Source organism: Macaca fascicularis, chromosome 1 (assembly GCF_037993035.2).
Source record: "Macaca fascicularis isolate 582-1 chromosome 1, T2T-MFA8v1.1".
Lineage (NCBI taxonomy): Eukaryota > Metazoa > Chordata > Mammalia > Primates > Cercopithecidae > Macaca > Macaca fascicularis.
In genome coordinates, this window is record NC_088375.1 from 201168626 (window position 1) to 201193830 (window position 25205).

Here is a 25205-nt window from a genome sequence, read left to right on the forward strand (position 1 = left end):
GCTAGAAGAAAAAAAAAATATCCTCGTGCCAGTAGAATATGAGCTCTACAGGGCAAGGACTTCTGTTTTGTTCACTGCCTAAAACGGGGTGTGGCACGTAGTAGGTACTCAGTAACAGATGTTGAGTGGATGATGGAATGAATAACTCATTAAATAGCATACCACTCCAATGCCAGGGAGCCCAGACACCAGCTGTGCAGAGAGGCATAGAATTATCAAGTCTGAGGACCAAGGGACCCCTGCCCATCTGTGGTTTCAGAATTGCTTTTGAGAAGGCAGGATGACAATGCTTTTAGGCAGTGGTGGGATCTGGTCTCTTCTCAAGACCTTTTTACTAGAGTAAGGTTGTTCTCTTAATTCTCAAAAGATGATGATTGTTTACATGAACATGCCAAGGGTGGAGAAGGGCTGGTGTTTTGGCCTGAAGGAAATTTGTGGCTGAAAAAGTGTGTTCATCGTTTTCTCCAGTGATTTGGACCCACTGAAGTCTGAATTCTCTGCTGCATTGTCATTAAGCCTTGAGCTGGGCTTTTTCACATGGTCATCTCATTCCATCACCTGCTACTGTAAAACAAGAGGAAATCATGGTACAAATCCAACCATCATCATTTTTAGCTGGGGCCCTTGGGCCAGTTTCTTCACCTCTCTGAATCTCTTTTTTTCCTACCAAAAAGTGGTGATAATAGAACATTACTTTGTGGGGTTACTTTGAGGGCTAGATGAAGCAGTCCTTGTTTAGAAGTGATGCAGCTGGAAACCATCATTCTCAGCAAAGTATCGCAAGAACAGAAAACCAAACACCGCATGTTCTCACTCATAGGTAGGAATTGAACAATGAGAACACTTGGACACAGGAAGGGGAACATCACACACTGGGGCCTGTTGTGGGGTGGGAGTAGTGCGGAGGGGAGAGGGATAGCCTTAGGAGATATACCTAATGTAAACGATGAGTTAATGGGTGCAGCACACCAACATGGCACGTGTATACGTATGTAACAAACCTGCACTTTTGTGCACATGTATCCTAGAACATAAAGTATTAAAAAAAAAAAAAGTGATGCTAGTACGTCTGTGAGGCTTACGTGCACACATGTTCAGCTTAACCTGCTGGGCACTGTCCGCATAAGCTTCCTCTAGCGCTGGAGCAAACCTCAACCTCTGGTTGCTGCGGGCTCTTTTAGAAGCTGTCTTGTCTAATCCTATTGCAATCCTACAGTTTGGGAGTCACATGGACTTTGATCTAGATCACAACTCTGACACCTTTTAGCTTGCTGGCCCTGGGCGGGTTCCTTCATCTTTTTTAGCCACAGGGCCCTCATTTGTGAACAAGGAAAACAAAATCTTCCCCGCCTACTGATGATGAAATTTAAGCAAGGCATTTTCTAGAAAGTGACCAGCCCTGACAGTGGTGGAGGGTACATTCTCAACATGGGTTAACGTTCCTGCCTTCTTCTCTCTTTTTGCCCCCCTCCTATAGGCCATTGTGAAGGAGAGAGACTGCTGAGTCTCCTGGGTTTGAACTTGGATGATCTGTCCTGGGCTTCCCTGATGGCCCAGGGCTGAGACAGATTATTAGAGTTAAGGCTCTCTTTATTTTGGCAATTTTTAAGGTTTTTATTTTAAAATCTTTTGTTTTTAATTAATTGCAGTTACTATTCTGTGATTTTTGGGAGAGTTTAGGTGAACCCCACCTTAAGAATAAAAACAAACAAAACTCTTTCCATTCCAAGAAGTTCCACTAACAAGCAGGTTACCAAAAGATCACATTCTAAAAAGGATTTTACCATAATAATGGTATTATTTTTTCTTTAATGCAGTTAAAATATGATTTGATTAGAAATACTCATTTTCCCACACAATTAATTCTACTAAAACACAGGGCCTGGCAAATAATAGGTTCTCAGCTAATGTTTGAAGACCACCTGAATGAATCAGTGATTGAAACGAATGAACAATATGGGACTGTGCCCTCATTTTGAGATATGAAATCAGGCATTCACAGGCCTTTCTTTTCTTTCCCTCCCATCAGAAGAAGTAAGCTTCTGATTTGACTCCTAGAAAATTTTCATCACACAAAGGAGATTGAGGGCAATGTGAAACACTGTTAAACTAATTCTGTTCAGCCCCAGATACAGACAGAGTCCACAGATATAGAGCTTTTCAGACTTATTTTACATATGGAGCCCAATATTTAAAAATAAGTTTTTGCAGAACCCTAATAAATAAAACAGAAACAAGTGGAGCTTCTCTGATTAAAGTTGGGTCAGGGGATTTCTAGTCTCCCCTCCACCACCATTTTCAGTAGCCTTTGAGTCCTGGTACCCCTGGGGTTCCAGGGAACACTGTAAACCACTGGTATAGTGAGAGGACCAAATTAACAACCAGCTCTGATTTCTTCTGATCACAAATTGGTGTTGATGGAGTTTAGGGACTGAGTACCAGGCCCAGATGAAACTCTTACAGTTACTGATTCACAAAGTAAATAATTAACAGAAAATTATATATTATTTTTCCTTTGTGGCTAAATTCATATATATACACATACATATGTGTACATATACACATACATATATGTGTGTGTATACACATACATATATGCATATATGTATATACTCATATACATATTTTATATATATATATGTACACACACACACACACACACACACACACACACACATATATATGCCTCTGGGTGGCTAGAATACCAAGCTTGGGACTTAGAGACCTAAGTTAAATTTCCAACTTTGTTATTAACCATGTGGCACAGGGAAAATCACTGAAACACTATGAATCTTTATCCTCATCTGTAAAAGGGGAGTGAAACAGGGGAAATATGGCACAAGCCAGGGTGAATTCAATGCCATGATAATTACAGGTGGCTGTCTTCTTGGTGGATTTCATTAGATCAGCTTTCTGGTTTTACTCCTTAAACATAATTGTTATCCAGAGTTCTATTTTCAAATCTCTTCTCTTCTTTCCTCTCTCCTCTCTTCTCCCCTCCACTTATTCTCCCTGGATGACACACACTGATTGTACTAGAGTACATGCCCCCATTATTCCAGCCCTGAGAATGTCCCTGAGTCCCTTACCTATATGTGCTAATAATAAAGCTCTTATTTATTAAATTATGTATACTTGTATATAGCATTGCACTAGGCATTTTTCATAACTTCTTTATGAGTAAAGTGGCAATAACCATATTTTATGTTTAGCTGAAGCTTAGAGTGGGCAGCCAACTTGCCCAAGGGCACAAAGCTACATCTGTTGAGCTGAATTTCAAACCCTGACTCCAAAGGCTGAATCTTACTTCTACTTGAAAATTGTACCTGGACATCCTTCGGAGTCAATATATTGGATGGAACCATGCAGAACAACTCCCCCTCCACTCCCCACTTTTTTTGGGTAACTTTTTATTTTGATATAATTTTAAACTTACAGAAAAGTTGCAATTAATGTGCAAAAAGCTCCCATGTACCCTAGATTTAAACAACTACTTTTTAAAAGTTAGTGGAGAAGAAGAAAGCTAAGAAGAAATTCGGTCAGAAAGGTAGGAGAAAAGCCAAAAAGCATCACTGAAGCCAAAGAATATGAGTTTCACAAAGAGAGAAAGATCAGTAGTGTCAGATACTCCAGAGAGGTGAAGTATAATCACAATTGAAAAGTAAACATTGGGGTTAGTGACTCAACCAAGTGTTGAATGTTTGAACTTGTTTCTGCAAGGAACTGGTGAAAGAAGACAAGGGAAATGATAGACTTGGGCTAAAGTTTCTATTGTGATGGCAAACCATGAATCTGTGGTGATACCACAGTTCTCCTGGTAGCCCCCCAGTCCCCAGGATTAGAGAGAGAAAAGGTGAGTGGTAGAATTGATGGAAAGCAGGCATTTCACCAAGCAGATATGAGAGCGTTGAAGAAGATGAAGGTATTGGTGAGTGGTCTTGAGGTCCAGACTGGGTAGTGAGGGAAGAGGGGTCAGGCGAGGATCAATAGATGGGATGAAATGTGGGAGCCAGAAGGCTAGAGAGGCCTATGATGTAGGACAATGGTGCATTGAGACCAAAGTCATTCTGCTGGGAACACAGGTAGTGGGGGAAGGAATGGAATGACTGGGTTTAAAATCTGTGCGTTGGACTTCCCTGGCTCCCAGGATAGCAGGGCCCTGGGTGTGGCTATAAACATGGTTGATCATGAGTTGGAGGAAGAGCAGGGTGTCAGATCTCATAAGAAGGCACTGGCCTCCAAAAGAGGGGCATCTCTCCATTGAAACAGGAGGGAAAAAGGAATTGAGTACATATGCAGATAGGACTGCATTTTTAGAGAGTAGGACAAAGGACCCGCCTGCTAGATGGCTTCTGTTCCCTCCAAACAGAGAGCCAAAGTCATCAGCTAAGAGTAAGGGGAGATAAGAGGAAGAGGAAGATGTTCAAGGGATGTCTAGAACACATGAAAAAGTCTTTGAGCAGAATGAGAGAGTGAGCTAATAGAGCTAAATGGTAGGGTCACTGGGTAATAGCTAGGATTTTTTTGAGATGAGTAATGAGTTTATAATAGACATTCATCTTCTTACTCGTGATTTTTTTCACAGCAAAACTCAACTCTATGGTGACAGGTATGGAGAAAGCAGGTAGAGGGATTCATTCCAAACTGATGTCTTCTAAGCAACTGACTAAAAGAGGAAGAAGAAAGGGACTTGGGACAAGCAAGAAAATGAGCCTAATGGTGGCCCATGGGATCAAAGTTGCATAAGAACAGAAGAAAAGACAGAAGGAGCTGATGGGTAGAGAGGAGATATTGCTGTCAACAGAGTGGAGGTCTCAGTAGGGAAAGATGAATTCTACTGGAGGTTCAGAAAACAACTGTGAAAGAAATACTTGAGAGTGGGAGCAAGATCTTAACTACAGAAGGCTGCATAGGAGGCAGTAGCGTAAGAGGGGAAGATGGGCTTCAGTCAAGGCAGTGGTGGGAGCAGGAGGTTCCAAAAGATGTTGCAGCTACAAGTAGGATTTGTTTTCCTGAGCATTGGTAGTGGGAGGTGGTTCCAGAGGACTGGGAGGAAGGTCAATCGGAGAAGCAAGGGAAGGCAGCATGGAACAGGATAAGAATCAGATTTGGAGAGAAGATATGAGACCAGAGGCACTTGCACCTGGAGCAGTTCCCTTCTTTAGCACCATGTTGTTTCAGTGTCAGAATTGGCTGTGGATCCAGGTGGTAGCTCCCTATGGTCCCTCGGGATACTGTTCCTATTATATGGTAATGTCCAGAGGAAAAATGGGAGTGGCTGCAGAGCTCAGGCATGGAAGATCTCAGAGAAGTCTCTCCTGAAAGCAATCCAGAAGAACATTTGAGGGAAAAAGGCAGAGAAACAAAATGATATGTTCATTCATTTAGTAAGACATTGAGCACCTACCATTTTGCCTGCCCATCTGGGTCACTGTGATGAGCTTTCTATCTGTTGGTGGGATCCCATGGAGCTGGCTGCTCAGGATGTCAGTCTGTCTGTCCACAGAACCCCTGACTTTGCCCAGATAGCAGAGGAAAAAAGTAGCTAATGCTTCATTTTGAACCTAGTTTAAGGTGTTCTATGCTATCTGCAGACTGTAATATTTTAATTAAACCCCTCTAAGCCCTTAAAGTGGGAAATGCCTTTTTGGCCTGTTCTCTCTCATTACCTTCAGCATGTTTCAACAGACTGCAAATATACCATCTAATTCTTGGAAACAAATACAAGATAAATTGAGTCTGAAGATGAGGGCTTTTGGCAGCAAAATCTGACTTTCCGGAAGAGGTGTAAGATGGTGCTGGTGGAGCTTTGTAAGGATTCTCTGCAGGGCTAGAGTTCTGAGTCCACAGGTCCTCTTTGCAAAGGTGGGATGAAATCAGGGCTTTGATTATCTTATTCTAATTTGTTTAGTAATATTGTCAGTCTCAAGTGTACTTGTGGGGGAAAAAAAAAAAAATGTGTCAAGAAACTTCCGGAAAGGCAGAAAAAGGATCCTTAGCCTTGAGAGAAATCCTGGGCATAGAGAAACAGAATAGACATGGCGTTGGGAGTCTGATTATCTCTGGTCCCAATGGTTGAATATTGACCACATCTCAGGCCCTGGGCTGAACCTTCACATCCATCATCTCGTATAATTTCATCCTCACCATATCTCAATGAGGTGGTATCATTTGTCCCATTTTACAGATGAAGAAACAAAATCAGAGAGATTTTCTAACTCATCCGGACTTAAACAACCAACAAATGAATTTATATCCAGAAGGCTAAGTTCATAAATTTTAAAGCCTGATCTCGCTTTAACCATGCCACATTGCCATAGGGCCCAGTTGTATCAAGTGCAATCTAGGAATCTGTTTCTCAGTACAGAACGAAAGGGGCAATCAGATATACATGGGGAAATGGAGTGGGGATTCCCCTGGGACTTGTTCAAACTTGATTCAACAGATTCTTGAGCTCAGGATGAGGGAGGAGCAGATCCTTTCAGTGCAGGACTAGAGTGAGAAGACATCTCCTCCCAGGAGGTGATGAGCTAACAAAGAGGAGGTAACAGACCTGACCCAAAAGCCCCTTGCAAATAACCCTCTGACAACACCTGCTCTGCTTGATGGTGAATGTTTTTCCACCTGCTGCCTCCACTTGCCGTGGCCCTTCAGAGAGGAGGGGCTGTGTCAGACACTTTTTTCTCCCCAGACTTTTCCTGACCCATAATAGGCACTCAATAAACGTTAGAATAAATGAGCTGAGCGCAGGGATGAGTGCATGAAATGAGAAGAGATTCATTATGTCTGGGAGCTGCAGAACCTGCTTCCCAGACCCTCCTAGGAAGGGCGCCCTGGGAAAGGTTTTTCATGGCCCTTTCCACACATGGCAAGGAACTCTAGGATATTTGGCCCCGTCAGAGGAAACCAGGTTTGACACCACTTTCATTTTATATAGTTAGGCTTGATGAGTTTGCTCATATTTCTTTACTGTTAGGCACTTTGTCTACAATTAGGATAAATTGCCATGTGGGCAGCATGAGAACAGGCTCTTAGAACCTTTTATTAAAATAGCTGAACACTAACGTTAAAGAATGAAGTGGCTAGAACTAAACACACATTTTTAAAGAAAGCAAATACCTAGGTACAATGTAGTACCTTAACTGTTATCAATCACTACTTAATCTAATTAGTTTAGAAGCTATTTTAAAGAGCTTAATTAGATTAAGCTGTGATTGATAACACTTTATATCTACTTGAGTAGAGTACTTCTAATTCACCTTGAATCTTTATGCTTCCAGTCAAAAGCTGGTTTCAGGGATAAGCTGAGTTTGGAGACAGATTTGGGAAGCACTGACATCACTCTGGGTGCCTGGCACTGAGCCGAGTCAGGGTCCTTGGCAGAGCTCTTGGGCACAGACATTCTGTGACCTAATGGAGTGGCCTTGACAAGGATATCCTAAAATTCCTCTTCAGGAGGACTGAGGGGGTCACGGAGGAAGGAACTGAGGGGCAGGAAGAACCTGAAATGAGGTCATACTCCTAGTTAAGCCGCGTTAGATCCACACCAGCACTCAGCTGGTTTGGAGAATTGGAGTACAAATTGGGAAACAGGTCAGCAGAGTAAGGCGTGGGCTGCTTAGGTATCCACAGGTACCTGGGATCCACCTGGCTTTGTGTCACCCGACAGGTTCTGGCCCACACCCTCTTGACAAAGAGGAATTGCATGATCACAGTGGAGTTGGGTGTGGGGATAAGTGGGGCATGCAGAGGGGTCGCTTAGCCTGCCTTGGAAGTTCATCATTGCCTACAGAACAGCAGTCACAGTGCTCCAGGCACTGCAGCTTCCCTTCAAGCCTCCCAAGAACTGTAGGGGAAGGACCCAGGAAGCAGAAGGTTATGTCCAGGGTGGGAACTGTACAGATGCAGTGTCTTCTGGGCTGGGAGTGGGAGGCAAGAAGGGGAACTGGGCCTAGTCTTAACTCAAAGGCTTGTCTTTCGTCTCCTCTGCAGCCCGCATGTGTGATGCCCACCTTCGAGGCCCCTCGGGCATCATCACCTCCCCCAATTTCCCCATTCAATATGACAACAATGCACACTGTGTGTGGATCATCACAGCACTGAACCCCGCCAAGGTAAGGCTCTTGGGGAGCGGGGTGGTGTTCTGTGGGCAGGGCTAGGTTGGGAACAGTAGGCCTACAAGGTTTTTCAAACTCAGAACTTACTGGTGGTAGATTCTCTGCAGACAGTTCTTTTAAGTTTTTAAAATTAATATCGAGTGGATAAAAAGCAGAATATAAAATATAAGCAAAATATAAGGAACAACAATACAACAAACACCTGTGCAGCCATCGTCCAGCTTAAGGGGAAAAGAAAATCAGTTACCTTAGTGATGCAGGTTCCTCACCAATCCTGTTTCATTCCCTACACCCTCAGAGGTAACCATTACCTCAATTGTGTGTTTATTATTCCTTTGCTTTTCTTTATACTTAGCACTTAAGTGTGTATCCCTAAAAATACATTGCTTAGTATGCTAACATTTGAACTTCATATAAATGTAATCATGTATGTATTCTTAATCAACCTCACTAAAAATTATGTTCCTAAGATTTATCTAAGTTATTGTATGTAGTTTTGCACTTCTACATACATTTTTTCATATTTATTTCCTGTTTAGTTTTTTTTTCCTGCACCCTTTGTTCTCTCTTATAAATTTTACAAGTGTGTTGCCAAGATCCACAAAATAACCTGTTGAAATCTTTATTTTAATTTTATCAAAACTACAGATTAATTGGAGAAGAACTGATAGATTTTTGATACTGAGTCTTCCAGTCCATGAGTATGGTATATCTCTGTTTAGGGTTTCTTTAATGGCTTGCAATAAATTTGTATAATTTTTTCCATTACATATTTTATGCATTTCTTAATATATTCACTCGTAAATATCTTATATTTATTGTTGCTAATATAAATCAAAACCTTTAAAATTACACTTTCTACCTGTTTCTTGCTGGTGTTTAGAAATGCGATTGATTTTGTACTTTGATTTTTATATTAGCAACTATCTTGTTAAAATGTATCTTGGTTCTTTGGGGTTTTCTACATGGATAGTCATCATCTGCAAAAAATGTTGGTTTTGTTTCTACTTTCCAATCCTTATACCTTTTCTTTTTTATTTTCTTGCCTGTTCTGGCTGGAACCTCCCAGTATAACATCAAGTCATTATTATGATGGTGACCCCTATGGTCATTGTTTGATATTTAATAGAATGTTTTTATTTCTTCACCATCAAGTATGATGTTTGCTGAAGTTTATTTTTCATTTGTAGGTACTCCTTTTATAATAGAATAGGGGAATTTACTTTCTAATCCTACTTTGCTAAGGGCTTTTATCAAGAATGGATATTGAATTTTATGAAGCATCTTCCTGTATCTATTGATACAATCATATAATTTTTCTCCTTGATTCTCTTAGTATAGCAAATATTGCCTTTTCTCATGTGGAACCAACCTTGCATTCTTAAGATTAACATAATTTGGTCATTTAGTATTGTCATTTTTATACATGCCTATATTTGATTTTGTTTAGTAATTTGTTTCTATTTTGTTAGTGAGCTTGGCCTGTTATTTTTTTTCATATTGCCTTTGCCAATTTTTGTGTCAATATGTTGCTAGCTTCAGAAAATGATTTGAAGAGTATTTCCTCTATTTCTATCCTTTGGGGTTATTAGTGGAAGATTGGCATAACTTTTGCCTTGAAAGTTTGGTGAAATTTTTCAGCAAAACTATCTGCATCTGGTGTCTCCTTTGTTTGAAGATTTTAGACTATAGACTTAATACACGTAATGACTAAAGAATTATTTTGGTCATATGTTTTTTTTCTTGACTCCATTTTAGTAAATATTAAAATTTATCAGATATAAAGTTATATATACTATCTCTTATTATAGTTATGATACCTGCCATTGTTGTGTTTCAATTTCCTTTTTCATTTCTAATATATATCATTTTTTAAATTGGTATTAGCAGAAGTTTAACATTTGTTAGTCTTTCAGAAGATGAATTTTTGTTTTGTTACTATTCCTTTTAATATATTTATTTGCTAATTTATCAGTTTCTTCTCTCATCTTTATTACTTTCTTCCTTCTAATGCACTTGGGTTTATTCTGTTGTTCTTTTTCTAGCATCTTAATTTTGATGCTTTGTTCATTATTTTTCAATCTGATTTCAGCATCAAAGGCTACAAATTTCCCTCTAAGAACTACTTTGGCTACATACCTACAGATTTTTATAGTTATTTATTTTCTGTTATAGTTTAGTTCTGAATATTTTTTAATTTACATTATTGTTTCATCTTTTAACCATGAACTATTTAGAAGTATTTTTAATTTTCAAAGGATTTTTCTAGCTGTCTCTTTCCTACTGTTTCTAAATCTTGTGGTCAGAGAACATTGATCTTTATTTGAATCAGTTGAAATTTGTGCTTTTAGGACCGGAACTGGTCATTTTTCACATAGATTCTGTGTAGGCTTGAAAAACAAAACCCTGCATTTTGCAGTTTTTGTTTTCTAGTATGCCCATTACATCAAGTTTGTTCATTGTGTTTGTATCTTTTATATCTTCATTGATTTTTCTTGTCTTCTTGATCAATCGATGGCAGATGGAGGAATATTAAAGTCTTCCATTATGATGGTGGGTTTGCCTATTATTCTTTAAAGTTCTGTCAATTTTTGCTTCATGTATTTCGAGACTGTGTTATTGGAGCATGAAAGTTGAAACTCAGAATTATATATCTTCCTGGTAAATTGAACTGTTTCAAAAATAATTATGTAGTAACTCTTTATATCTGTAGTAATGTTTTTAACCTCAAAGGCTTTTTCCCTCCATCCATTGCATCGGTTTTCTCTTGGTCTTTGTGTAATAAATATTTCCTATTCTCTTACTGTTAACTTTTCTACTTCCTTGTGCTTTATATGTGTTTTGTGGATTTTCAAAATCCCCTCTGACCATTTGTCTTTTAACTAAAGAATTTAGACCTTGTGAGTTATACAAACATTTTTATTCTTTGAAATTTGTCCTGAAATACTCTAGAAATAGCAATATGCCTACTTAATAAAGCCTAGCATTAAACAATAATTCTGTGTTCCTGAAAAACCAAGGATCTTAGGACACTATGACTTTAATCATTCCTTCCGATTCATACTCTATGGTGTGTGTGTATTATGTTACCTTAACTTTTCTCAAGTTATTATTGTTATTGTTTAATAAAGCCACTGTCCACTTAGATTTACTCATATATTTACCGCTCCTTTTTTACCGCTCCTTCTTGTACATCAGTCCTTTTCTTTGGAATATCTTTCAGTGCAAATACATGCTTTAAAATTTATTTTCTTGTCGATAAAAAACTCTATTAGTTCTTGTTTGTCCTTTTAAAAAACAATTTCAACTTTTATTTTAGATTCAGGGGGTACATGTGCAGGTTTGTTACATGGGTATATTCCATGATGCTGAGGTTGGGGTATGGATCCTGTCACCCAGTTTGTGAGCATAGAACCTAATGTGTAATTTTTTCTTTGTCTTAAAATGTCTGCTTACCCTCATTCTTGAAAGAATGCTGGTATTCATCAGACATTTGATTATCAGTTGATAGTTCCATTCTCTCTGCACATGGAAATATTCCGGTGTCTTCTGGGTTTCACTGTCAGTTTATTGTCCTTGCTTTGTATGACATCCTTTTGGCTGCTCTTACTGTCTTTTACTGTTCTTTAGTGTTACGTAGTTTCACCCTTATGTGTCTAGGTGTGAATTTTTTTTTTTGTTTGTTTTGTTTTTTTTTTTTTTTTTTTGAGATGGAGTCACGCTCTGTCGCCCAGGCTGGAGTGCAGTGGTGCGATGTTGGCTCACTGCAAACTCCACCTCCCGGGTTCACGCCATTCTCCTGCCTCAGCCTCCCGAGTAGCTGGGACTACAGGTGCCTGCCACCGCATCTGGCTGATTTTTTGTGTTTTTAATACAGACGGGGTTTCACCGTGTTAGCCAGGATGATCTCAATCTCCCAACCTCGTGATCCGCCCGCCTCAGCCTCCCAAAGTGCTGGGATTACAGGCGTGAGCCACCGCACCCGGCTGGTGTGGATATTTTTTGTATTCAACCTGTTTAATTAAGTTTTTTGAATCTATGGATTATGTCTTTCATCAGCTTGGGAAAATGTTTAGCCATTATCTTTTCAAATGTTACCTCTTTTATTTTCTTTTTTCGTCTTCTAGAAGCCTGACAAGATATGTTCATCTTTCTCACTCCATCATCTGTGTTTCTTAACCTCTCTCATACTTTCTCTCTCTCATTCTGTTCATTAATTCTCTGTTCAGCTGTGTCTAGCCTCTGTTAGATTTATTCACTGAAGATTTATTTTAATTTCAAATATGGTTTGTACTTTATGAAGCCCTATTTGATTCTTTTTCAAACGTTCTTCGTCATATTGTCATGTTTTGTAATCTCTTGCTCCTTACTCATATGTTTAGATCATTCTTGAATTCTTTCAATAATTAAACATGCTTATTTTACACTTTGTGTCTGTTAGTGTCAATATCTGAAGTTTTTGAAAATTTGATTCTGTTGTTTCTCACCTCTTGCTCCCAGAACCATGTTTCCTTCTTTGTTTTATATTGTTTGATTATGTGGTTAGAAGGGTAAATTTTCTCTCTGGTAATTCTTTGAGACCTGGGTAGAAGGTGATTTCTTCCAGAGAGGGTTTGCATCTGCTTCTGCCTAGTGCTGGGGGCATTACCAGCCAGAAACCTCTTCACACAAAATTCTCAGTATGGAGGTTTCAAAACACCCAAGTAGTATGAAGGCTGCAAACCCATGTGAAAACTGACTTATGGTTATGAATTCTCAGCGGAAATATTGTTTCTTGTGTACTCAGCATCAAGGTCTAAGATAAACAGTCAACCTCCAGATCCACCCAGAGGGTGGTAGTGACAGGTGAGGAGGAAGATAGGCTCATTTCTAATTCACCCTCACACTGTGGGTGAACATTTAACTAGCCCTGCTCTATCAGAAGTATCATATTACAGTCGCCATCATGCTGGGCCCTGAATTTTGTCTCCTGTTCCCTCTTTTCTATGAGTTGCTGAAAACCGAAGCTATATCGACGAAATTTTTAAAAGGTACTCAAGACCAAAGCCAGCTTCATGTTCTGAATCACATTTTGGGTCCCTACATTCATTGTGTTGAGTATTCCTTATTATGCTAGTGTAGTCTACTCAAACTACTGTAACAAAATACTGCCAACTAGATAGCCTAGACCACGGACATTTGTTTCCTCGCCATTCTGGAGGCTAGAAGTCCATGATCAACATGCAACTAAATTCGGTTTCTGGTGAGTGCTGTCATCCTAGCTCGTAGATGGCCACCTTCTCACTGTGTCCTCACGTGGCTGTTCCTCTGTGCACATGCCAAGAGAGTGCTCTTCGATGGCTCCTCCTCCTGGTGGTAGTAGGACACCACTACCATTGGATTACAGCCCCACCCTTATGACCTTATTTAACCTTAATTACCTCCCTAAAAGCCCCATCTTCAAATATATTGACATTGGGGATTCAACATATGAATTCAGGGGGATATATTATATAATTCAACCTTAACACTAACTTGGAAAAAGTTGACTTTTTTTTTTTTTTTTTTTGTCCTTTTAAAATTTTACCCAACACTTTAAAATTGTTTGGTCCAGGTGCCTGGAGCCATAGTGCTAGGAACACTGGAAGCAGATTTCCTCTGCATTACATTTTACAAAGAAAAATTCACATTTAATTAAATTATTTCATGATGTACCTAGTTAATGGGAAAGGACACTTCAGCCACATGGGGTGAGGGTGGAGGCTAGACCAGAAGGGCTTAATACCATAAAATCATATTAAGTTGTTGACTAGAGGGCTCTTTCTTGGGCACTGTTGCAATTCTTGTCTCTAGTATCTTTTGAACCTGAAGGTGAGGTGTCAGGGGAAGTCTAAGTGACGTCTGAGAATTTTCTAAGAAACAATTAGATTCACCCCCAGAAGGCCTAGCCTTGGTCAGTGTGTGGAGACTGGTGACCTCCATATTATCACTCCCCTACATGCCTTGCAAGAGATCCCACCAGCCTGGGTTTCTAAAGATAGTACCTCTGCAGAGCACCCCCTTAGAGTGTGCAGAGCGGTGTTCACAATATCTCTGTAGGGCCTTGGTGGGCTTCAGGTAGTGTTGAGGGAGTCCAGAAAGGCTGAAGGGAACCCTATCTTGATCCAGGTAGGAAGAGAACCAGGGAACATAAATTGCAACAAGGAGAACAAGGAGGGTCTAAGTGTGGAAACTCAAAGTCTAAGACTGAGGAATAGAAGCTGTCTTCTGGGAAACAGCAAGGACAATGGATGCTGTGTTCCTAACCCTGTTCGTGGAACTGGCCTACAGGTGAGATGCAGGCGTGTCCAAGGACTGCCTATCCACTCACCTTCAGATGTCTCCTTCAGCAAAAAGCACAGTCTCTAAGCTCACAGTATGTCTTATGAGATGAGCATTCATTCATTCATTGACTGTAGACATGGCCTCTGCCCTTGAGGAATGTGCATTAAAGAGTGAAGAACAAGTCTGTAAATAAAAATAAAAACTAGAGTGCAGATAAGTGCTGATGGAGGCGTGTCCAGAGCGCTATGGGAAAACTCAAGGAAGAGCTGCTAACTGGGAGATAAGAGAAGTTTTCACAAAGGAAATGACATGTCAGCAGGGTCTTGAAGGCTTGGAAATCAGAATCTCAGGGAGGACACATGTGCAAAGGCACTGAGGTTTGGAACAGCCCCTTAGAAGTAATTCAACTTGCCTGGATGCAGGTAAGGACAGAAAGGTAAGCAGAATTCAGATCATGGTGAGCCCACATGCTTGGCCCAGAAGTTTGGGTTTTATCTCAAAACACAGATTGCTAAGGCTAGCAGTGTTAGGCTGTTGTTAACAACAATAATAGCTCTTATTGTATGCTTGTCCCATGACAAGCACTAAGCTCAGCTGTCTATATGAATTATTTTATTTCATTCTCTTAATAGGACAATGAATTCGATTTTAATGGAACTATTCGATAGATAAAGAAACTGAATCATGGAAAGGTTAAAGGTTAGGAAACAGCTGCAGTACAGAGCCAGTAAGTGGCAGAACTGGGATTTAAACCTCGTCTTTCTAGATCCAAAGCCCATGCACTTACATAGCTGGGCTGTGCTGCTAGATGGAACAAGGTCTCAGAGTAGATGAAAGGTGCTGGACTTGACCTCAGTGGAATGAGCGTGGAAGGACGAGGGTCATTCTATCTCCTGCATTAAAGCAATAGCAGGAAGATCTGAGTTTTTGGAAAATTACTGTAGCAGCAATGGAGAAGTTTAGAGGTGGATACTGGAAGGAGCAAGACCAGTTAGGAGGATGAAGCAGTTACCCAAGTAGGAAAAATGGGGGCATCCATCAAGGCTTTGGTAGTGTGGAGGGGAAAACAGATGAGAGAGATTTAGGAGATAGAGTGGGACTTGGTAGCTGATTGGATGTGGGAGCTGAGGGAGGAAGAGAGGTCTTATTCACTATTGTATCCCAAGTGACCAACATGGTTCCAGGCACATAGTAGGTACTCGGTCTATATTTATTCCATGAACAGATGAATGGTGACTTGGTGCTTTCTGACTTGGTCCAGTGGGAGAGTTAAAAAGGAAATACAAATGGAGGAAGATGCTTTGCAGGGGTCAGGAGGGAAACAGTGCATTTGGAATGTCTGTGGTTCATTCAGTGTCATTTGGATATACTGGCAGGAAACTCTGGATAAATCTGGGCTTAAGAGAGAGGTTTGGGTGTTATCTCAGCACATGATGAGAATAAAACCTAAGGAATGGACGACATTTCTTGGAAAGACTGAAGAGAATAAGAAAATTCAGATTGGAGCTGAGAATACCATCGTGACAGGAGAAAGAGCAAAATCCAGTGAAAGAACAGAGAAGGAGCAATCTGAGAGGCGGGAGGAGAATCGGGATGCAAACACAGGAAGAGTTTCCAACTAGGGCATGTCTGATCATGGCAACGATGACAAATGTCTTGCTGGAAAAGTGCTAGAAGGAGACATTGGCTTTGGCCTTGGAAGAAGACTTTGCAGTGAAGCTCTAGGGTCAGCAACAGACAGCAGTGGGGTGGGAAGCAAAGGGATGGGAGGTGAGACTGTGGAGGCCAGGATGGGCAGTAGCCTGCGAGGGACATAGGATAGAGAGAAAGTTTGGAGTTACTTTGGGACATGTGTTTAAAATATTGGAACTGGAGTATGTTCGCAGGCTTAGGAAAAAATAAGCAAAGAGGGAGAGAGTGAAGGTATAGGAGAAGAGGGATGGTGACAGAAGGGAGATTCTGGAGTGAGAGGGCCATGGGATTAAGGATGCAGGGCTCCCTTTACAAGGAGCAGGGGGAGAAAGATGCTGTTGTGAGAAGGGGCTGAAAGGTTTGCTTGTGGGACTGTAAGAGGGACATGTGTCCCTTTGGTCTCCTCGTAGTCATGGAATGATTATGATGCATCCCTGGCGCCTGCACAGGAGGATCCTTCCTATAATTCCATCTCCCTTGTAGGACCTCTGCTACCTGGGCATGGTAAGAAGCTAGGAATGTCCCAGGGACTGGGGCCCTCCAAGGGCAATGAGAAGGCCCAAAGAGAGAAGCAGGGATGCTGTGGTGTGGGAATGGCCAAGAACCTACATCAAGACACCAGCATTAACTGAGCATCTATGGACTGTGCACCTCTGCACTGTGGGAACAGAACTTACAGTCTTATTGGAGAGGCAAGTTAAGGATATGTCTGTACTCAATAAACTGGGAGTAAGACAAATAAAGACACCCCAATGCATCCTCCTGGAAACTTCCTAGATTCAAGGAACAGAGGAAAGAAGGCTCAGAGCAAGTGATGCAGGTCTGCTCCATGTGCAGTCTCCATGCCCTCCCTTCGACTGGGATGTCTTGGACAATGCTAACCTTGCCTTGGGCATTTGGGTTATCTCAGTCCTTAAAATATTAATCTAACATTAATTAATATCTACCTACAATAATTTTTCCCAAATTTCATCAGAAATGCCTTGGAGACACTTTAAAACCACAGATTCGAAAGCTCTTTTCCCCAAAGATCTGAGTCAGTGAGTCTAGGGTAGGTACCAGAACTTATTTTTAAAGAGCACCCTGGTGGTTCTGACCAGCTAAACTTCTGTCAACAATGCAACTCCTTCTCCCAGCAAAGCACACAGTGGCCCCCCCGCCCCATCTCTGCCTTTGGGCAACTCCAGCTTCAGCCACACTGAACTCAGGTTCAAAGACATGCCTGGCCCTTTAAGATCTGTCTAGGCACATCTGGTTCCAGTGTGCCTTCCCTTCTCCTCCAGGCAAATTCCTATCCTCCTTCGAGACACAGTCCAAACAACCCCTGTTCTGAGAAGCCTTCCTAACTTCATCACGTGTTGCTCCTTCCTGTTCCTACAGCACTTTTTGTTTTCTTGCATTTAGAATCTATTTCCCCCATAGCTCCTCAGCACCCCGAAAGCAGGAATAGCACTTTGTTTATTTCTTCCACAGTTAGCACAGTGCTGGGCACAGAGAAGCAGCTCAGTGATGTTTGAACATATGAGTGATTGTTGGAGGAGGAGCTCCTCTGGGATGGTTCCACCCATATTGGGCTTGAGATTCAGGCCTTCTTCCTCCAGGGCCTCCTCTTGTTAGGACCCTTCAGCTCAGCCTCGTGGAAAAACAAAGACGTAGACAGGACTGAAACCCAGACCTGCCTCGATGCCCCCTACCTACACACATCTGTCTTTCTTTTGCAGCTTCTCAGTATGAACACAAAACATGTGATCCGATTTGCACATGAACCTCACTTGATTTGATCAGGAAAGTTAACCACCTTTGCTAGAAAAGAATGAAAAGCGAGACAGGACAGAGATAGAGAATGAGGATGGGTGGGAGAGGGAGGGAGCAGGGAAAGAAGAGGGAAAGGAAAGCTCATTTCATGAACTTCAAAGCCAAAGATAACAGCGTTTTGATTATTCAGTCCTTGGGGATTATGACTGTCACTCTTCCCTTTGTAGACCTGAAGAATTGAGAAATAATTCTCCAGGCAAGTGATCAGCAGCTAGTGCAAATGTCAGGGACATACTCGTTGGCCCATTTGTTCACTCACTTATTCATTCAGCAAACATTTACTCACACCCTCTCTGTGCCAGACCCCGTGCAAGACGCCTGCGATCAGAGGTTTCTCGTGTACTTCCACAGCCCCTCCTCATGTCTGGGAGACCATTTAATAACCTCCTCAAGTCCAAAGCCTCATTCCTTTCCCTTATGCAGCTGCCTCCACTTCACATCATGTGCTGGCATTTCCCCTCCCCCAGATCTGGCTGTGGCCGTGCGGTATCCCCACGCACCTTCTCTGTTGCTGAAGACAAGCCCTGCCCCCTTGCTAGCCAGGATTTTGTACCCCTCCTGTCTCCCATCCAAGCTTCCCTGGTTTGAGCCCTCATCACACTGTATTGTAGTCTATGTACTCAGGGTCTGCTGTGAAGCTTTCTAGAAACTTTGAGGTCTCTTCGGGCAGTGGCCATGTTATCTTGCCTGCCAATACCCCTCCAAAGCCCAGCACTTGGCAAGTGTGTAACTGTTGAATGAATCGGTGAATAAATGAATCAGTCAATCAATGAGTGAATGAGTCAGTGAATGAGTAAAAGGACTTACTGCTCTCGAACCACCAAAATGAAACCTCAGGTAGTGACCAAAGTTCCAGAACCTCTGACCCTTCTCAGTCCCTGCTGGAGGCCTCTGTTCTTGAACTCCTGGGAGCTCAGGTCTTCAGCCTTCCCACTGGCCTCCCCTCCTCCTCACCCCAGGAGCTAATTCTCTAGCTCTTCCCTAGGGCCTCAGCAAGGCCCTGGAAGGAATCATGGTTCAAGCAGTGCCCAGGAAAAGTGAGTTCCCTTCCTTTCATGGAACTAATAGTTACACTGGCAGCAACATTGTAAACTGAGGCTGGGTGGGCCAAGGTCAGCCTCAGGAGCTTAAAGGAATGCTCTGAGGAGGAATATGGGAGGTAAGGGGCTGGAGCACAGCATTATGGCAGGGCCTCTAGCTAACCAGGAAGTGGCAGGGGCAGGCCTTGCAAAGTCTGTAGTTTCCAAGATGCTGAACTCTATCCTGCAGTTTCAGGAATTGGCAAACTCTTCTGTGGTGACGAACACCTGTCTTCAGAACCTATAGCCATTAGGTTGTTATTGACTGGGAGGTGCAGAAAATTCATCTGCAGAAGCTTAAACAACACACCGTTTATTTTCTCCACATATCGAAGGTCCAGAGGCAGAAAGTCCAGGGCTGGCTTGGTGGTTCCCTCCGGGTCTCATGCTCCTTGTATTTTTCCCTCTGCTGTTTTCTATATGGCTCTCATCCTCATGATCACAAGAAGGCTGCTCCCTCTCTGTCCTCACATCTGTATTCCAGGAAAAGCAAGGAGAAGGATGAAGAAATGGTCTGAGGACTCCTCAACCCATGTTTCATTGCCCAGAGCTCTGTCACATAGCCACCTTTAGCTCTGAGGTTGGCTAGATACATTGCCATACTCCCAATACAGTTAGGGTTCTGTTAGGGAGAAACAAATGGAGGAAGGGACATTAAGTAACCCACTATCCATGTTGTTCACAGCATCCCAAAATAGGAACTAGATCAAAATGGAACTGTTTTGGTTTAAGTAGAGGCTTCCCTCCTCTGGCTCCTCTTCCATCCTTGCGGGTTGGCCCTGGAGTACCTTTATGGAACTCTGGGGTACCTGGGAGCCCAGTTTGAAAATAATTGCTCAAGGGAAGCCGTCAGCAAACTTTTTCTGTAAAGAGCTAGACAATAAATATTTTAAGCTTTAAAGTCCATGTAAGGTCTCTGTTGCATATTCTTCTATGTTGTAGGTGTTGTTTTTTCACTCATGGAAAGGGTAAAAAAATTATTCTTAACTCGAAGGGCCATGTAAAAATAGGCTATAGGACAGATTTGGTCTGAGAGCTAGTTTTCCAACCCCTGCTGTAGGAGATAGGGAGGTGCTAAGAGTATTCAGTACAGAGTGAAGGATAGGCAGCAGAGACAGACAGCCCAGTTAGGAGAGTGTTGTAGCAAAACAGTCCTTAAACAAAACAGCCTCAGTCTACATCTCCCGGGACTCTAGCTTCCCACAAAACTCCCCTGAGCTGGCAGATCCTCTGCAGCCTTGTACAGGCATTGGGCACAGGCTGGCAGCACCCAGAGTCCTGTCTTTTGGCTGATCCTGGACAGCATGTGGCAAGGGGAGAATGTTCTCCAGGGCCTCTAGTGGGTGTCCTCCAGGGTCCCACTCCATCCCCCATGATTCTCAGGACAAGGTGGCTATGACACCCCCTAATTTCTCCTCATGCTCTTGGACCCTGCATCAGCCTCCCCCGGTCTCTCTGCCTCTAGTCCTCTCTTCACACTGAATTATAGCTTGCCATCAACTTGACCCTGAAGTCCAGACTGCCTGCTCTGGCTACAGGTAAAATCACCTGCAGACTCAGCCAGTCTCTTCTTCCTGTCCCACCCTCCTTGGCCCTTCACTGCTCACAATGTAGCCTGGGCTGAGCCCACACACACCCTTCTCCATCCCGCCAGGCCCAGACCCACCTCCTCCATGGACTCCCTCCGTCTCTCTCCTCTTTGCACTCCTCCAACACTCACCACCGGCACCATGTCCTCGGCATTTAGATTCTGCTCTAAATTTTCAGGCAGGCAAGATAACTTATGGGAAGCAGCTAGCTCTGGGCTTGGCACATGGCAGGTGCTCAGTAATTATGTCCTAGATGATGGGTTTGTTTATTCATTTATCTAATGGGTTTAAATTGGGTGTCTGAGCTGTATACAAATGTGCCTCTGTGATCATGCCTATTTCATGTGCTGCCATTTCTCCTGCCTCCGAAAGGCGCTTTGTGAGCTTGATTGATCTGCATGTTAGTTAATGAGTCATTATAGGAGCCTGTCTTTAAACAAAAGCCAAAGCAGAGAAGGAAAAAAAGAAAAGAAAAAAAGAGAGCGCTAGTACATTGTGCACTAGAGGCTCGTCCCGAAACTGCAGCATTGTGTATGTTGAACAGTCTTCTTGTGTAATTAGCTCCTGCATCAGGGTCGGCACTCTGAAATGTGGTTCACATCAATGGCAGCTCTAACCAGTGATGTGAATCATTTTATAGCTCTGGGTTCTGGCCTTCAAAGCAATATTTTCCCATTATAGGCCTAATAATCATACACTCCCTTTTTGGAGGTGGCTGGGTGAGCAGTGTTCTCTGCCCCAGGGCTGGCTGGAAGGGGCTGATATGGTGAGAATGTGCAGCCAGGCCCCTCAGTCCCTGCAGAGCCCAGGCCCTTCCTCCAGCAGAAGACACTACCTGCCTTGTGGTGTTTCATATGCAGCAACTGTTTCCTGACCCCCTGCTGGGACCCAGAAAAAAGAACTCCAGGAAAGTTTGAGAGAAAACAGAGGCTTAAGTCATGCTTCCTACCTTGTGGGCCTGTGACCTTGTTGGAACACCATGAGGCGGTAGAGCAGAGTGACAAAGAGCCTGGCCTCTGCCTGGTGGGAGTCATGGCTCTTCCACTTACCTGTGTGACCCCAGGAAAATTGCCTAAATTCTGTGCTTAGCCTGTCCCATTTGTGAAATGGAGGTACTCAAAGTAGCTATTGTGCTGTATTGGGGGAACCCGCCCCCAATATTTCAGTGTAGGTTCTTTCTATTTTCCATAAGTGTCAGCCAGCTGAGAAATAAAGAGAAAGAGTACAAAGAGAGGAATTTTACAGCTGGGCCTCCGGGGGTGACATCACATATCAGTAGGACCATGATGCCTACCTGAACCTTAAAGCCTGCAAGTTTTATTAAGGATTTCAAAAGGGGAGGGGGTGCAAGAACAGGGAGTTAGGTCACAAGATCACATGCTTCAAAGGGCAAAAAGGAGAACAAAGATCACCTGCTTCTGAGGAAACAAGACAAAGGCAAATTCAGAACTACTGATAAGGGTCTATGTTCAGTGGTGCACGTATTGTCTTGATAAACATCTTAAACAATAGAAAACAGGGTCAAGAGCAGATAACTGGTCTGACCTCAAATTTACCAGGGTGGGGTTTTTTCCCCACCCTAATAAGCCTGAGGGTACTGCAGGAAACCAGGTCATATTTCAGTCCTTATCTCAACTGCATAAGACAGACACTCCCAGAGAAGTCATTTATAGACCTCCCCCAAGGAATGCATTCCTTTCCCAGGGTCTTAATTATTAATATTCTTTGTTAGGAAAAGAATTTAGTGATATCTTCCCTACTTGCATGTTCATTTATAGGCTCTCTGCAAGAAGAAATATATGGCTGTATTCTGCCCGACCCTGCAGGCAGTCAGACCTTATGGTTGTCTTCCGTTGTTCCCTGAAAATCGCTGTTACTCTGTTCTTTTTCAAGGTTCTCTGATTTCATATTGTTCAAACACACATGTTTTACAATCAATTTGTACATTTAACACAATAGTGGTCCTGAGGTGACATACATTCTCAGCTTACAAAGATAACAGGATTAAGAGATTAAAGTAAAGACAGGCATAAGAAATTATAAAAGTATTAATTTGGGAAACTAACAAATGTCCATATTAAAATGAAATCTTCACAATTTACGTTCAGAGATTGAAGTAAAGACAGGCATAAGAAATTATAAAAGTATTATTTGGGTACTGATATATGTCCATATTAAAATGAAATATTTACAATTTATGTTGCTCTGCTGCGGCTCCAGCCAATCCCTCCATTCGGGGTCCCTGACTTCCTGCAATAGTACTGCATTTCTCATGAGACGATATGTGTACAGTGTTCAGAACAGAATTGAGCACATTGTAGGTACCAGCTCTTAGAGTGATGAAATCTCATAAGAGAAGATGATCAAAGACTATGATTGTCTTGAAGAATCTCCTAGACCAGGGATCAGCAAATTACAGCCTACAGGCCAAATACAGCTCTTTGCTTTTTTTTTTAAATAAAGTTTTATTGGAACACAGCCACACCCATTCATGTATACATCATGTATGGCTATGTTCATGCTACATCAACAGAGCTGAATATCTGTGACACAGATCACATGACACACAAAGGGGGAAATATTTACTATCTGGCCCTTTACAGAAAAAGTTTGCCAACCTTTGTTCTAGAAGGTAACAACTGTGAAGGGTCTGAAAGCCTAGCAATCCATCCATGCTAGAGAAGTGGGAAAAGTTTGGAAAATGTTCTCCCAGTCAACATTTTGTCAGCCCCTGGCATGGGCCTGGCCCACCAACAGAAACTGATACAGAGGCAGTGAGGCCTGACCCCTGCCCTCCAGGAGTTCATGGTGTAGTGGAGGAATAAGTGAACAGACCCATCACAGTCCAGCAGGTAAGTGCTAAAACAGATGAGAGGAAGGGACTGAGCAGGGGCTGCTCCCCTTGTCAAGGTTAGTCAGAGAGAACTGAGACAAGTCAGGCTCACAGATGAGGAGAAATATGCTAGGGCAGTGACAGGGAGCAGGAAGAGCCTGCATAAGTCAGGGTCATGAATAGACTGCCCTGGTGTGAATGCCCAGGGCCTCAAGTGGCCACACAGGCTGTGCAGTGGAGGGCAGTCAGCAGGCAGCAGGTGCAGAGATGCCCTCCTTGTGTTTCATGCTAGGAAATGAGACTCCAAGAAATGTTCTGTAAAGCAGGAGTGTGGAGTGTGAGAGATGGGTAGGAGATCCCAGCCTGAGCAAATGATCCCGTGACGATGCCATTAGCCAACAGGGAACATTCTGGATAGGAAACCCAGAAGGGGCAAGTAATCCCCACTCACTATTAACAAATCTCATCTCCTATTTACTAACTCACTCCAAATGCTGCTTGCTACAGGCTCACATCCCATCTCACCTAGAACTTCCTACAGGCTCACATCCCACCTCACCTAGACCTTGCTATGGGCTCACATCCCACCTCACCTAGACCTTGCTACAGGGCCACATCCCACCTCACCTAGAACTTCCTACAGGCCCACATCCCACCTCACCTAGACCTTGCTACAGGCTCATATCCCATCTCACCTAGAACTCCCTACAGGTTCACATCCTGCCTCACCTAGACCTTGCTACAGGGCCACATCCCGCCTCACCTAGACTTTGCTATAGGGCCACATCCCGCCTCACCTAGACCTTGCTACAGGCTCACATCCTGCTTCACTGAGATCTTGCTACAGGTCCACATCCCACCTCGCCTAGACCTTACTATAGGCTCACATCCAACCTCACCTAGACCTTGCTACAGGTCCACATCCCACCTCACCTAGACCTTGCTACAGGCTCACATCCCGCCTCACCTAGACCTTGCTACGGGCCCACATCCCGCCTCACCTAGACCTTGCTACGGGCCCACATCCCGCCTCACCTAGACCTTGCTACGGGCCCACATCCCGCCTCACCTAGACCTTGCTACGGGCCCACATCCCGCCTCACCTAGACCTTGCTACGGGCCCACATCCCGCCTCACCTAGACCTTGCTACGGGCCCACATCCCGCCTCACCTAGACCTTGCTACGGGCCCACATCCCGCCTCACCTAGACCTTGCTACGGGCCCACATCCCGCCTCACCTAGACCTTGCTACGGGCCCACATCCCGCCTCACCTAGACCTTGCTACGGGCTCACATCCCGCCTCACCTAGACCTTGCTGTGGGCTCACATCCCGCCTCACCTAGAACTCCCTACGGGTTCACATCCCGCCTCACCTAGACCTTGCTACAGGCTCACATCCCGCCTCACCTAGACCTTACTACAGTCCCACATCCCACCTCACCTAGACCTTGCTACAAATTGGCCTCCTGGCTTTCAACTCTTCCTCAATGCTCCTGTTCCTAGATTGAAAATCTTATGTCATGCCTTTGCTGCCAACGCTTCCATAACTCCCCGTTGACTTTAGGACAAAGCCCAAAATTCTCAGCATTACCAGCAGCCTCTCATAATCTGACTCCTCCTATTTCTCTCATATCGCCACACTTCACCTCCCCCGCACTTAAACAACTACACAGTAGTTAGACCTCTCTGGTCAAATCACCCTGTTCCATGCCCCTGCCCTTCCCTCTGCCTGGGTTGCTTTCCCTTCCATATCCATTGGTTGAATTCCAGTTCAT

General features: G+C 43.1%; 1 protein-coding gene across 14 annotated transcripts in view; it reads left to right on the forward strand.

Moving 5' to 3' along the window:
- The window catches only part of CSMD2 (CUB and Sushi multiple domains 2), a 650869-nt gene that overhangs the window by 348405 nt on the left and 277259 nt on the right, over positions 1–25205 (forward strand). For 13 of the 14 annotated variants that reach the window (XM_045375140.3, XM_045375143.3, XM_045375139.3 and 10 more), the window contains exon 10: positions 7993–8114. The exons of the other annotated variant lie outside the window; for it this stretch is intronic. In XM_045375140.3, coding sequence (XP_045231075.2) covers positions 7993–8114 — 122 coding nt within the window. The remainder of the gene's footprint in view (positions 1–7992; positions 8115–25205) is intronic. 14 annotated transcript variants of the gene reach the window in all.